An 11,603-nucleotide genomic window follows, 5' to 3' on the forward strand; every position below is an offset into this window, starting at 1 on the left:
ACCTGCTAACATGGAATTCAAAGCATTGATTTTTGAATCACTTGGGCAAAACTTGAGATGTGATGCAATTGCCACTCTAAGTCCCAAATCACGAGAGAAAGATTTCATATGATACGAATCTCGTAGGCAATTATATCAGATCTAGTTATCAATTAGTTTTAATTTTTTCCACCACTATCTAGCTTCGACACATTGATGATCTCTCTATGAGTCTCACTTAAACTTCTATTTTGCAAGATGTCAATTATTTTACCTATAATTAGTGTTTTTCTTACATTCTCCACTCATCTTGCCTCCAACTATGGTCCCTTTTATTTATTAGATGCTCGTCTTATTCGATGCCATTTGTTTTAATAAATTTAAGATTACAAATTAGCATAGGAACACTGAGAGATTCTACAATTTGCGCAACGCTTCTTATTAGGCATTTCCTTAGAATTTTTTGTCATTTTCTTCTATTACTATGTCATTGGCTACTTCCAAATCTTCTCTAAACAAATTTTCCGCACTAAATCCAAAATTCAAGGAGCCTAAAAAGTTCAGGTTTTACTATTTCCTTTCTTCTACCTGATGATTCTATAATCAAACCTTTTCAATCTTGTCCACATTTCCAGAACCTAAAAAGTTAAAGATTTTATTATATTCTTTTATTGTCCTTACATTAACGAGATATGACCATCAATGCTCATTTACGAATCTTCATAGCATTTTACTCTAGCTTAATAAAACAATATAGGATCCTAATGCAGACTTTGGTTTATGGCGTTTTACTGAAAATCTGATAAAAGAGCAATCTTTAAAGGGTGGGAGAGAGAGAGAGAGAGAGAGAGAGAGAGAGAGAGAATCAAAGGGGAGAGAGAAGCCCGCGATTAGCACCCAAAAACCTGACATGTCATCATCTTCCGACAGTGTGAACACTTTTGCCTTTTTCTTTTACTTTGCTTTGTTACCTGGGACTCTTGTTTTTCCTTCTTGCTTGATCTTCTACATCTCCCTCTCCCTCTGTCTCTGTGTCTGTCTGTCTCTCTCTCTGCTGGTTTCTTCTTGAGCTCCGCACTCAAGGCAAGTGCCATGTTGGCGTGTCTTGCGGAGCTATGCAGAGCCTCTGCCATTAACTACTCCTTCTGGGTTCTCTTGATCTTGCCGTTCTTGATCGCAAGTTCCTCTGCTTGCTCCAATGGGGGTTGCCAGGTTTAGCTTGCATTGTCTGAAAACAGCTCGTTTAGCTCAGGATCTGTTGTGGGTCGTCCTAGTTTTGTTCTGAATTTCGGGGGAACTTGCAGGTTCTAGACGCCTGTGCAGCTGCTTCGGATTGTGGTCCAGGTTTGTACTGTGGGAATTGCCCTTCCCTTGGCCACAACCAGCCAATCTGCACCAGAGGCCAGGCCGCAGTTCCCACTTCCGTCGTAAGCTCTCTTTTTCGCCTTTTTTGTTTTGTGTGTGTTTGATTTAAGGCTAGTTGTGGGCTAATATAGGCTAAACACTCCAAAATGGATGCTGGAGAAATTGCTCTTCAATGGACTCGCTTACAAAATGTGGTGTTTACATTTTGGTTTTGGGGAGTAGAAAACCGTGTCCCACGTAGTTATATACGTATCCTAACACTGTTGTTTTTGGGGGTGGTGACGACGGGCAAAATTGAATTAAGTCGTTATGATTCAAGCAGAGGGCATATGATTTATAGATGCCACAACAAGGATGCGGATGATTAGGTGGTTTTTCCAACTCCGGCATTTTCTTTGGGGAATACAATTTGAACTTAGGCAAAATCAAGCTTTTCCCTTGTGGAACTAACGACAATGTGTCTTCTTGCTCCCCTGTTGACGGTCCCTGGTGGGATGATGATGAACTCATTTGTGCAATTTTGGTGCATAGATTGGGGGGTTGCCTTTCAACAAGTACACGTGGCTGGTGACGCATAATTCATTCTCCATAGTGGATGCACCGCCTTTGCCTGGGGTGCAGAGGGTGACGCTCTACAATCAAGAAGATACTGTGACTAATCAGTTGAGGGTGGGTTCCTATTAGATTCTTCCTTAAGTTTGCTCCTGTCGATTTCTTGATACTGTCACATGCTTCTTATACAGGACCAGGAATTAACTCTCTTGTTACCTCTAGTTTTGCATAGTCACTAGTGCACGTATTCATGTATCAAGTATTATTTAGTGTCAGAACTTTATCTTTTGCTGCTTTTTTTCTGCTGTCTTTCTTTCACAATCATTATCTTTTCAAGCCCCCCTGAGCAGGGTCGGAGGGAGGGGTGTTCGCCACTGGAAGCAAAATGTTGAGAATGTTAAAATTGAGGGGTTTCTTGGTTTCTTCTAGGAATCTGTGGTGATCAAACACGATAGTTTTGACATTCTGTTTGTCGTTATCCTTTTGTTACTTATGGATTTTGTTTGATGTTTTGGCTAGAATGGAGTGAGGGGACTGATGCTGGATATGTATGATTTCGAAAATGATATCTGGCTCTGCCATTCGTTTCGGGGACAATGCTTCAACTTCACTGCCTTTGTAAGCAATTCTTTTTCTCTTGTTTATCAATTGCATTACCGGTGTAATTGTCTTCTTGATGAAGTTTTAATTTGCCGAATTGGATTTCTGGCAGCAACCTGCAGTTAATACTTTAAGAGAAGTGGAAGCATTCTTGAGTGAAAACCCAACAGAGATTGTGACGATTATTATTGAGGACTATGTGCATACTCCAAAAGGACTGACAAATCTGTTTACAAATGCTGGTTTAGACAAGTACTGGTTTCCTGTCTCAAAGATGCCGAAAAAGGGAGAAGACTGGCCCACTGTGGCCGAGATGGTGCAGAATAATTACCGACTTTTAGTTTTCACATCTGTTGCTGCAAAAGAGGCAGAAGAAGGAGTTGCTTATCAATGGAAGTATATGGTGGAAAATGAGTGTGAGTTCTTGTAGACCTTATTTGTAGTAATTCTTTATCTTTTTCTGCAGTGATTGATTAGTTTCTTGTAATCGCATAATGATTCTCTTCTTCTCAGCTGGAGATCCCGGGGTTGCAAAAGGCTCGTGCCCCAACAGAAAAGAATCGAAACCACTAAGTTCAAAGAGTGTGTCTCTTTACCTGGAGAATTACTTTCCAACATACCCTGTGCAAGTTGATGCCTGCAAAGAGCATTCAACGCCTCTTGCTGAGATGGTTACTACCTGTTATAAAGCTGCGGGGAACAGAATGCCCAACTTCCTTGCAGTTAACTTCTACATGGTACCATATTTGAACTTTGCCCATACTGTATTTGAATCAGATTGTGCTCTAGAAGCTTGAGATCCTCACTTAGATGGTCCTAATTGAGAGTAAAATTTAATGAGTGATACAGAGAAATGATGGAGGAGGTGTTTTTGATGCCCTGGATAGAATGAATGGCCCAACCCTCTGCGGCTGTAGTACTATTGCTGCTTGCCAGGTTTGTTTCTCTTTCATGATTTAAATGAATTATCTATATCTAATTGACCTGCAACTAAAAAGGAATTCTCCTTTGTCCAAATGATAATGATTCTTTAGACTTTCTGTCAGTCTCTGAATTATTGAATGTATAGTTTTACTATGATCTGTGTCTTCCCTGTTGAGTTATGACTAGTTTTCTATCCGACCTTGTTTTCTCCAACTCTGGTTAGTATTTCAAGAAACTGTCTTTATAATGTCTTGAATGCACATCTGCATTGCGCATCATTATGGCAATGTTTCAGTGAGTCATTTCTTTCCCTCAATTTCTGTAATAGCTCTTACAAGTTCTGCACCTCGGTGAATTGTTACCTCATGGAATGTGGATCAACTGTGACATTGCTTGCTGGATCTAAATTGATTCTGGGAATGCAGATTATTTCAGATTCTTCTCTTTCCTCTTTTGCCTCCTCTCCCGCTTATCATAATACCTGATGTCAAGACAAATTTACCTAATAGAATGCGAGTAAGAATGAAAATTTTGGTTCAGATAATAAAAGAAAGCGAGCAGTATTATTCTATTGATATGTCAGTGTCTGATCATGGAGTTATTTTTGAAAGAAGATACTTTTGTGATGATCTTTGCAGGCTGGAGCACCCTATGGGTCTTGCAAAAATATTAGTACGCCTACTAGAAGTCCGACCACGAATGCTGCTGGAAGCTTTTCTGGATCTGTTCAGTTTACAAATTCTGCAACAACTGTCCATGCCACAAGTTATTTGATCATTCCCACGTTATATGTTTCACTTCTTGTTTTTCTGCTTGGAAAGTTGCAGCCGCAAGTGGCTAGATAATTAGGCTAAAAAGTCAGTATTGTTTTACCTGGAGGGCTTGAGCTTCTGCTTTGAGTAGGCAAAGTCTTCCAGAACAGTGCTGTTAAACTCCATCCATATTATCCATCCATATTATATTGGTTTGATGATCTGGAAACATGGTAGATTTATAGATTGTATATGGGGGAAGATACTTTCAAGTTTGGTTTTGAGGCTAAACACATGGCATGTGTCAAAAGCTGCAGTAGTTAGTAGCTGAGGACAACCAGGAGCGCCTAAGAGTTAGGTATGCAGTTTTTCTTCACTCTAAATCTGTGAAATGTTTGCTTTTCAAGTTTTAGAAAGACTTATTATAGTGGCTTGCTAGATTCTAGGCCTTCTAATTCAGTTTGGTGGCTTTACCTCTGCTTTATCAATTAATGCCAATGGTCTTGGCACTTGTTAAGAATACTTAATAACAAACTTTTTTATTTCAATGCATTAAGTACATATACCACGAGGGAGCTAGTGTATTAGAAACTGCAATTTTTCCTTAAATGGTTTATGGGCACTTGCTAACAAGATCTTGAGGAGCTAGGAAGAGGTCTAATAGGCTTACCATATGACCAGCGGTTCATTATTGCAGCTAATTTCTGGTTGTGTTCTGAGTGAAAATGTCGTGAGTGTGCATGTAATCTGTTTTTCACATGATCAGTGCTTCTTTGACTTGCTCTGGCTAATGGTGCACATGATGTTTTATGCTTTTGCAGGTATGTTTTATGCTCTTTCATTCAAGCTAAGAGTAGGGAAGCATGATTTAATACATTCACGGGATGCTACAATTGTTCGTGAGGTCTTTTGATTATTGTATTACGTTAGTTTTAACTCAATTATCTGCTTGGTTACAGTCTCAGATACGGGGACCATGATTCATATTTCCGAAGTGCTGAAATCCTACATTACACTGCATCAGTTTGCATGCTGCAGATGTATCCTGTGTCATTCCTCACATATTATGTAGAAATTTCTTGGTCCTTATCCTCAGCATAGATTATGTCGGATTAAGCTTGTTTTACCTTGGAAGCTGGATTTTTAACAGGAATAAACCAGCATTGGCTGACTAACCTCTTGTAATGGTCTATAATTTTACTTTATATAACTTGGAGGTTCTGCATAAATGTGCTTGATATAGAAGAGCTGGAACTATACGAGTCATTTACATATTATGAGTCACTGGAAGCATTTAAATCTTGCGTTGTTGGTGGTATGATTGATCGAAATAGTCAAGAGTAAGTGCTAGGAACTTAGTGTATAAACTCCCATGCCCATTACTTGCATGACAAAGTTGTGTTCAAGGCAATGCTTGCAGCGTTGTCCTTTACTGTTTGCATCTGTCAAAGGGCTGTTAGTTCTGCTAGATAGATCTGAAGTCGAGGCATATAATTACTGCATAAATGGATTAGACATATATCTGGGTTTTTAAATCAGAACTTGTGGGAAGGTTTTCCTTTTGCTGGACAGCCCTCTGGTACTGGTATCTGCTGACTTTGATGAATGCTGAAGTTCTTGATCATCTTCGATAGAATCATAACCATAATACATAGGAAAAGTCGTGTAAAGTGTAAGCCATTCATCGCAGCGGCCACTAAATTGTAAGTTACTCTTACTCAACTGGTTTTCCATCAACTTCATATTAATGGTAAACCCATGTGGCCAATTTGCCGATCTTGTCAGTATGAGGCACTTCATCCGATCATGAACTTGCAATAAACATTGTTAATGCCATGTTGAAGGGGTTCGGTTTCCAAAGAAAATTATATGTGAATTCATGTGCAAACATTTATATATCGTGAAAGATTCAGTGGTTTAAAATCAAAAGTACAGTCCAGTACAAACGTCGCAACATTATTCAAAAAGCAAAAGGTAAAACGATACAAGACAATGGGGGGAGACTTTTTACGACAAAGCAATACTATATGCTCGCAGAAAGTCTTTGGTTTTCCATAGCTCTCCAGCGACATGAGCAAGCAAAAATATGTTATTTTGCCAAAAAAAAAGGAAGTGCCAAGTACGAGAGAATCGTTTTTAGAGTACATGCACCTAAGTGTGGGTAAGTTCATCGTCTCATAAATGGAATTTTAACTTGTTTTAGGTCTCGTTTTGTACAAGTCATAAAGTTTAGATTACAAAGCTGTAACACAATTGATAAACTAGTCTTTTCACGTTACCTGGGCAGGGCTTGGAAATGATATGATCAAGACACGAAAGAAGATGAGTGTCCAAAATGCTCACAAGCGTAAGCATCAGGAGATCAGCAATGAAATTTAGAGAAAGTGACATAAACCTTGACTTCCCATGGCAAAACCCACGCCTACAAAGATTGCACAGAAACGTTTTTATCGTCAAATACGATCGGTCAGTTTTGGCAAGACCTTCACACAAGAACGTTTCTAAGCCGAACATCATCATCCAGGCCTCGCCTGCCAATGCTAAAGCCATCTCAGCAGGTCTCAAGGCTGCATACCCGTTGACAAGTTGAAGAGCAAAGACAAACACTACTCGACATGTTGGTCCAATGATTTCAGCAGTCTCGACTTAAAATGAACATGAACATGCTACTGCTGTAGCAGTGGCCAGAGATCATCGCAGAATTCAACCACAGAGTAGTTTACTTGGAAATCCTTTTATTACTGAAGAGATGAATAAATCCACATACACATCTTATTGCTGCTGATGAACCTAAGTTCACCAGGGCTCATCAGTTTCTTCTTTACAATTGTATAAATCTATACAAAAGCAATTACGACACAGCAGGAAGAATCATGTACAGCTTTGCCGACACAGCAGGAAGAATCATGTACAGCTTTGCCGGCCAAAAGAGACCATCGTAACACTTTGAGAATAGTTGTATTTGTTTTATTTCATCTGAAGACCTGGATTTATGGTGAGCAGATTGACGAAACAATCTAAAGGAACTCTTGTTCCCCGGACATTGATTGATTCGAGTTTGCGACATCTATTTACAAGGAAAAGAAGCCCGTTCTGAGTCACATGACGGCAGCTCCATAGGGAAATGCTCTGCAAGGAAAAGAACTTACACAACGTAATTAAAAGCATCAACATGTACAAGCAACAAGAACTTCAAGAACTATCAAATACTGGAAATTAAACAGCTGTTATAAAGGAGAGGAAAGATTATCATAGTCATTCACGAACATAGAAGTAAACACCCAGAGCAACTCACCTTCAGATGTGGACAGCTATTGGCAATCGCATATAATGATTCATCGGTGATGAATGTGCTGCCGATATTCAGATGTTGCAAAGCAGTAGCTCTTGCAATCTGCAGAAATGGCTCGATCAGGAAGCTAAATTTACATACATATGAAGTGGACAACGCTACAGAACACATCCACGAGGGAGCACGTGTTGAGACAAAAAATCAGGTGTATGGATCGCGATTGTTTTATAGAATGATGCTCAGTGACAAACTGTTGCGACACTTCATCAATCTAAAGAGTAGGTCTCTCAGGATATACCAACTACCATATGTCAGATGATGGGGAAAGCACACAAGAAGTTCTAAGCCTCGTGCATCAAAAGGACTCGCTGGACACACTTTTTTTTCCAAAAATTAGGACTGGATTGTGAGAGAACTTCAGGCTCAGTTATCCCATAGACAAGTGGCATGCGAATAAAACAGATAATCATCAACAGAGCAAAGTACATTGACAATTTCAAGTTCTTGCACTGATTTCTATCAGACTGCAGAATATGACTAACGCCGAGGAACACTAGTATCAGAACTCTGAATGAAGAAACGACCATTAACACCCAGAAATCGCTCCAACCACAGAACAAGACTAAAGCCTGCACACATAACATCTGCAGAAGCGAACCATCACTTCGAAACGACAAACATACCAGCTTAGCAACACCTTGGTCGGTGACCCCTGTCATCCCCAACAGAGAGATGGACGTAAGCTTCCCCGCGCATTTCATCATTGAAATTCTGGACAGCCCTTCATCGGTAATATGGCAGCCCCAACAAATCTTTGAACTGCGGACAATTTCAGTCAGCAAAAGTTCAGGAATCCATAGAGACACATCATAAGCTAACCATCAAACAATTCTTAAGTAACTAATCCTCCATGTACCCATCTCCAAATTCAAGAAGAATTCTAACAAACTGTCAACAGCCCTCCATCAATCATGCTGCACGGTAAACAGAGAGACAGACAGAGACAGAGACAGAGGGAGTACATGTCGAGTTCACGGAGGGCGTATGCGCGGCGAACGACGCGGGAGGTGGAATCGTCGTCCATCTTCAGCCCCGCGAAGCTGAGCCTCTCCCTCCGCCCCAGCGACAGCTTCACCGCGCGCTTCCATTTCCTGCACACCCCGCTCGCCCTGCGAGGAAATTTCGGATTTTGATCACAACCCACGTCTCAGAATCATCAAAACCACACGGAACCGCAGACAAAACGACTTCTTTTCCCCGGAACCAGGAAGCAAGAATGGGAACTCCCCGCGGTCAAGAACACGTACCTCGCCAAATCCGCGAAGGACGGGATCATGAAGAAGACATGCGCCAGCACGTCGACGGGCAGGCGGTCGATCTCCGCTTCCTGCTCCTCCACCTCCTCCTCCTCCTCCCTCCTCATCCCCGTGGCGAGACGACGGAGACGCTAGAGAGAGAAAGGGAGATGGAAATGGAGCTTCTTGGTAGAGAGAGAAAGTGTCGTCGTCGCCGTCTTTCTTTATATCAGGCGGAGGGGACGGCGGAGGGAGGGAAAGATGTGGTCATTATATTGTCATGGTAACACGAGGCCCGGAGAATCTCCATTTTTCTTTTTACGTACTATTTATTTTATTTTATTAGTTTTACTTTATTTTTTATTCATGTGGGGAAGGAACCCAAATCCCAATTGGTCTCTTTTTTACGGAATTCCCACGCTTCGAATCCCAATTTACCTCTCTTCTCCTTTTTTAATTATTATTTTTTTCTCCTTGGTCAGATTTTTCCTTTTTCTTGATTTTTTTAATCCTTTTTCCAGTCTCGGATTCAACCCGGTTGCATCTTGCGTGACGGCCGGAAGAATCTGGAGGCTGTCCCGAGCCGGATCGACGTGGAGGGCCACGTGTCGGGTCAAGAAGAAGCCGCCGCTTCTCTTTTCGTGAATTTTAGATTAAGGGGGAGAATCCAGCTGGGAATCACGCTTGCTTTTCGGGGTTTTTCTTTTTTCCTGACCGGCAAAAGCCGGTTGCTCTTTTTTATTATTTTTTTCTTAAAGCCGGTTGCTTGTCGAGGGTCCAAGAGCGTTGCGATTCCAGCCCGAAAATTTGTTATGGAAGTTTGGTCGAGTCCTGAGAGCATCAATTTGTATGATTTGAGTTTCGAAATATGGCGAATTGGTATGATCAAGTCTCTCTACGTAAGCTTCATCATTTGATTAATAGGAAGACATTTTGATGTTCAAGAAGAAGGAGAGAGAGAGGGGATTAGCAGTTTTTCTTTCTTTCTTTCTTTATACTTTTTGATCTAATTTGATTAAACTTAGGAGAAAAGCGGGGTCATTATTATAATGACCATGCAAAGAAAAAAAAACAGTTATAACAAAAATTATTACATCATTTCTTGTTACTCAATTTAGATGAAACATATGAAATTACTTGATATCACGAATTGGATAAATTATAAGATTTGATTGCATGAGCTAAAAATTTTAGAAGTTAATTACATTTTCGCAACAAATTTTAATATCCTAATTACATTTATCCCATCTTCTTCTTTGAAGCTTTAGCCCTTTGGAGGCTTGCAAAAGACTAGATAAAAATTTCAAAACAAAAATAGCTACTCAATAGATTAGAGTTTATGAGAAAATCAGTACTTCATTTGTTTTGAACAATGAAAAAAAGTTGTTTGTTCATTTGTGTAGATGATATAAGCATCTACTTTTCAAATTATTTATTTTCTATAAAACAAACGGAACCCAAAACACATTGAGAAAGATGAGGAATATGGGGGTGATTCCATACTCATTAGATTTCATGAACATCACCTCGCCTAAGTGGGGAAATAAGCCAATGAGGATAAAAGGAAAAAATACATTGCAATTCAACTCATTATATTGACTCTTCAACTTTAGAGGAGCCCAAAAGTCCTTTTTCTCTCTTCTCTCTCTTTTCATCATCTACTTCAATCTTCGAACATAAGGGAGAGTTTGAGCTAGTCTCACCCTCCCCTCACTTTTTTTAATCATCTTCTTACATTTTTTTCTCTCTGAATTTAGATTTGGAGTTCTCTTCTCCCTATCTAATTCTCGATTTGAGAGTTTGAACTCTCTCGATCTAGTTCTAGATTTATGTGTTATCCTCTCCGATCTAGATTTATGAGTGTTTTTGGAGATTAGATGCCCCTCTGCACAGTTCATGTATAGATTCTTTTGTCTCCAATCTCAATGATAATCACAGAAGTTTTGACATCTCGTTGAATTATGACAATTTGCTCCACCACATGTTAGATCTTTGTTTATTTAATATATTTTTATAGTTTCCATACGACAATGGCACAAAGCAAGTCCAATCTAAGTGCGCACAACCAACTGGTAACGTCATAATTATTTAATAAGGAATTTTCGATGTGTGCTTATCACTAATAAAGACATGAGATCCAATGATCGACCGTCAATTTTGTTAGATGGATCTGTTTATGTAGAACAATTTTGTGTTTGACTTTGCAATTACTCCGTCAATCCTCCTTGTGTTCTAGATTTGACTTATTTTTCAGTATTAATACCCTGTTTCGATTTGTTTTATCATGAAAATTATGTACTTATGCATCCTTTTGAGTAATGAATATAATTTTATTTTGACCAAAAAATAATGATATTAAAGCATGCATCACTTTTCCTATTTCAATCACCAACTTGAATTTGAGATCGAGATCCAGACATATTGAAATTGGTTCATTTCGCTGCAAGTCAATTAAAATTTTCGTGATGGCTTTTCAATAAACAAGTCGTAATCAGTCATAAAAAAACCTCATTTTGTCATTGCATAATCCATGTTTATCGTAAAACATTGGATTTAGTCACGGGAATCGATTGACTAATATCCAAGCACTAGCTGATAGGTTCCTGTTTTTCCACCCGCTCGATTTGAAAATTTCGGATGGGGAAACTTCAAAATTACTCTCGTGGTTTTTCAAGACTTTTGTGCCCAGTCTTTTGTAAGTTGATTAAAATATTCACAATAGCTTTTTAATAAGCTAGTCGTAGCAAGTCGTGGAACTTCTAAATCTGTCGTGGCGTGTCCTAATTGCATTCATCATTTTCTCGTGTGTCTATGGGAATTCCCGCAATAGCTTTTTGATGAACA

General features: G+C 39.5%; 2 protein-coding genes across 4 annotated transcripts; one reads left to right on the forward strand and one right to left on the reverse strand.

Annotated features, from left to right (window-relative positions):
• The first annotated feature begins 831 nt into the window (after positions 1-831).
• LOC104457118 (PI-PLC X domain-containing protein At5g67130) lies at positions 832-5,401 on the forward strand. 2 transcript variants are annotated; one of them, XM_018861994.2, is made up of 9 exons: positions 832-1,191; positions 1,284-1,406; positions 1,876-2,013; positions 2,416-2,514; positions 2,609-2,912; positions 3,010-3,233; positions 3,346-3,432; positions 4,059-4,530; positions 5,132-5,401. In XM_018861994.2, the coding sequence occupies exons 1-8, from the start codon at positions 1,072-1,074 to the stop codon at positions 4,263-4,265; spliced, it is 1,302 nt and encodes a 433-aa protein (XP_018717539.1). In that variant the 5' UTR covers positions 832-1,071; the 3' UTR covers positions 4,266-4,530; positions 5,132-5,401. The 2 variants fall into 2 exon arrangements, with proteins under 2 accessions (XP_018717539.1, XP_018717538.1); XM_018861993.2 differs by having other exon boundaries at positions 4,994-5,347.
• Positions 5,402-6,890: 1,489 nt separating this feature from the next.
• On the reverse strand, positions 6,891-9,022 carry LOC104457117 (F-box protein At5g67140). 2 transcript variants are annotated; one of them, XR_005550995.1, is made up of 6 exons: positions 8,772-9,022; positions 8,487-8,633; positions 8,148-8,283; positions 7,468-7,566; positions 7,081-7,301; positions 6,891-7,047 (listed from the first exon to the last, which is right to left on the reverse strand). XR_005550995.1 is itself a non-coding variant. In XM_010072055.3 (5 exons), exons 1-5 carry the CDS (start codon positions 8,885-8,887, stop codon positions 7,140-7,142), a joined length of 660 nt encoding a protein of 219 aa, XP_010070357.2. In that variant the 5' UTR covers positions 8,888-9,021; the 3' UTR covers positions 6,891-7,139. The 2 variants fall into 2 exon arrangements, 1 of the variants encoding a protein (XP_010070357.2); XM_010072055.3 differs by having other exon boundaries at positions 6,891-7,301; positions 8,772-9,021.
• Positions 9,023-11,603: the final 2,581 nt, after the last annotated feature.

Source organism: Eucalyptus grandis, chromosome 1, assembly GCF_016545825.1.
Source record: "Eucalyptus grandis isolate ANBG69807.140 chromosome 1, ASM1654582v1, whole genome shotgun sequence".
In the NCBI taxonomy this organism is placed as follows: domain Eukaryota; kingdom Viridiplantae; phylum Streptophyta; class Magnoliopsida; order Myrtales; family Myrtaceae; genus Eucalyptus; species Eucalyptus grandis.

Bases quoted from the DNA above. Each gene is read 5' to 3' on its own strand.
- LOC104457118 (XM_018861994.2), top strand. From the start codon at position 1,072: ATGTTGGCGTGTCTTGCGGAGCTATGCAGAGCCTCTGCCATTAACTAC. The intron at 1,407-1,875 runs GTAAGCTCTCTT...TTTGGTGCATAG, and splicing joins CCGCAGTTCCCACTTCCGTC to ATTGGGGGGTTGCCTTTCAA. The intron at 3,234-3,345 runs GTACCATATTTG...TGAGTGATACAG, and splicing joins TTGCAGTTAACTTCTACATG to AGAAATGATGGAGGAGGTGT.
- LOC104457117 (XM_010072055.3), bottom strand. From the start codon at position 8,887: ATGAGGAGGGAGGAGGAGGAGGAGGTGGAGGAGCAGGAAGCGGAGATC. The intron at 8,284-8,486 runs GTACTCCCTCTG...AATTGTCCGCAG, and splicing joins GCCCTCCGTGAACTCGACAT to TTCAAAGATTTGTTGGGGCT. The intron at 7,567-8,147 runs GTATGTTTGTCG...CCATTTCTGCAG, and splicing joins ACCAAGGTGTTGCTAAGCTG to ATTGCAAGAGCTACTGCTTT.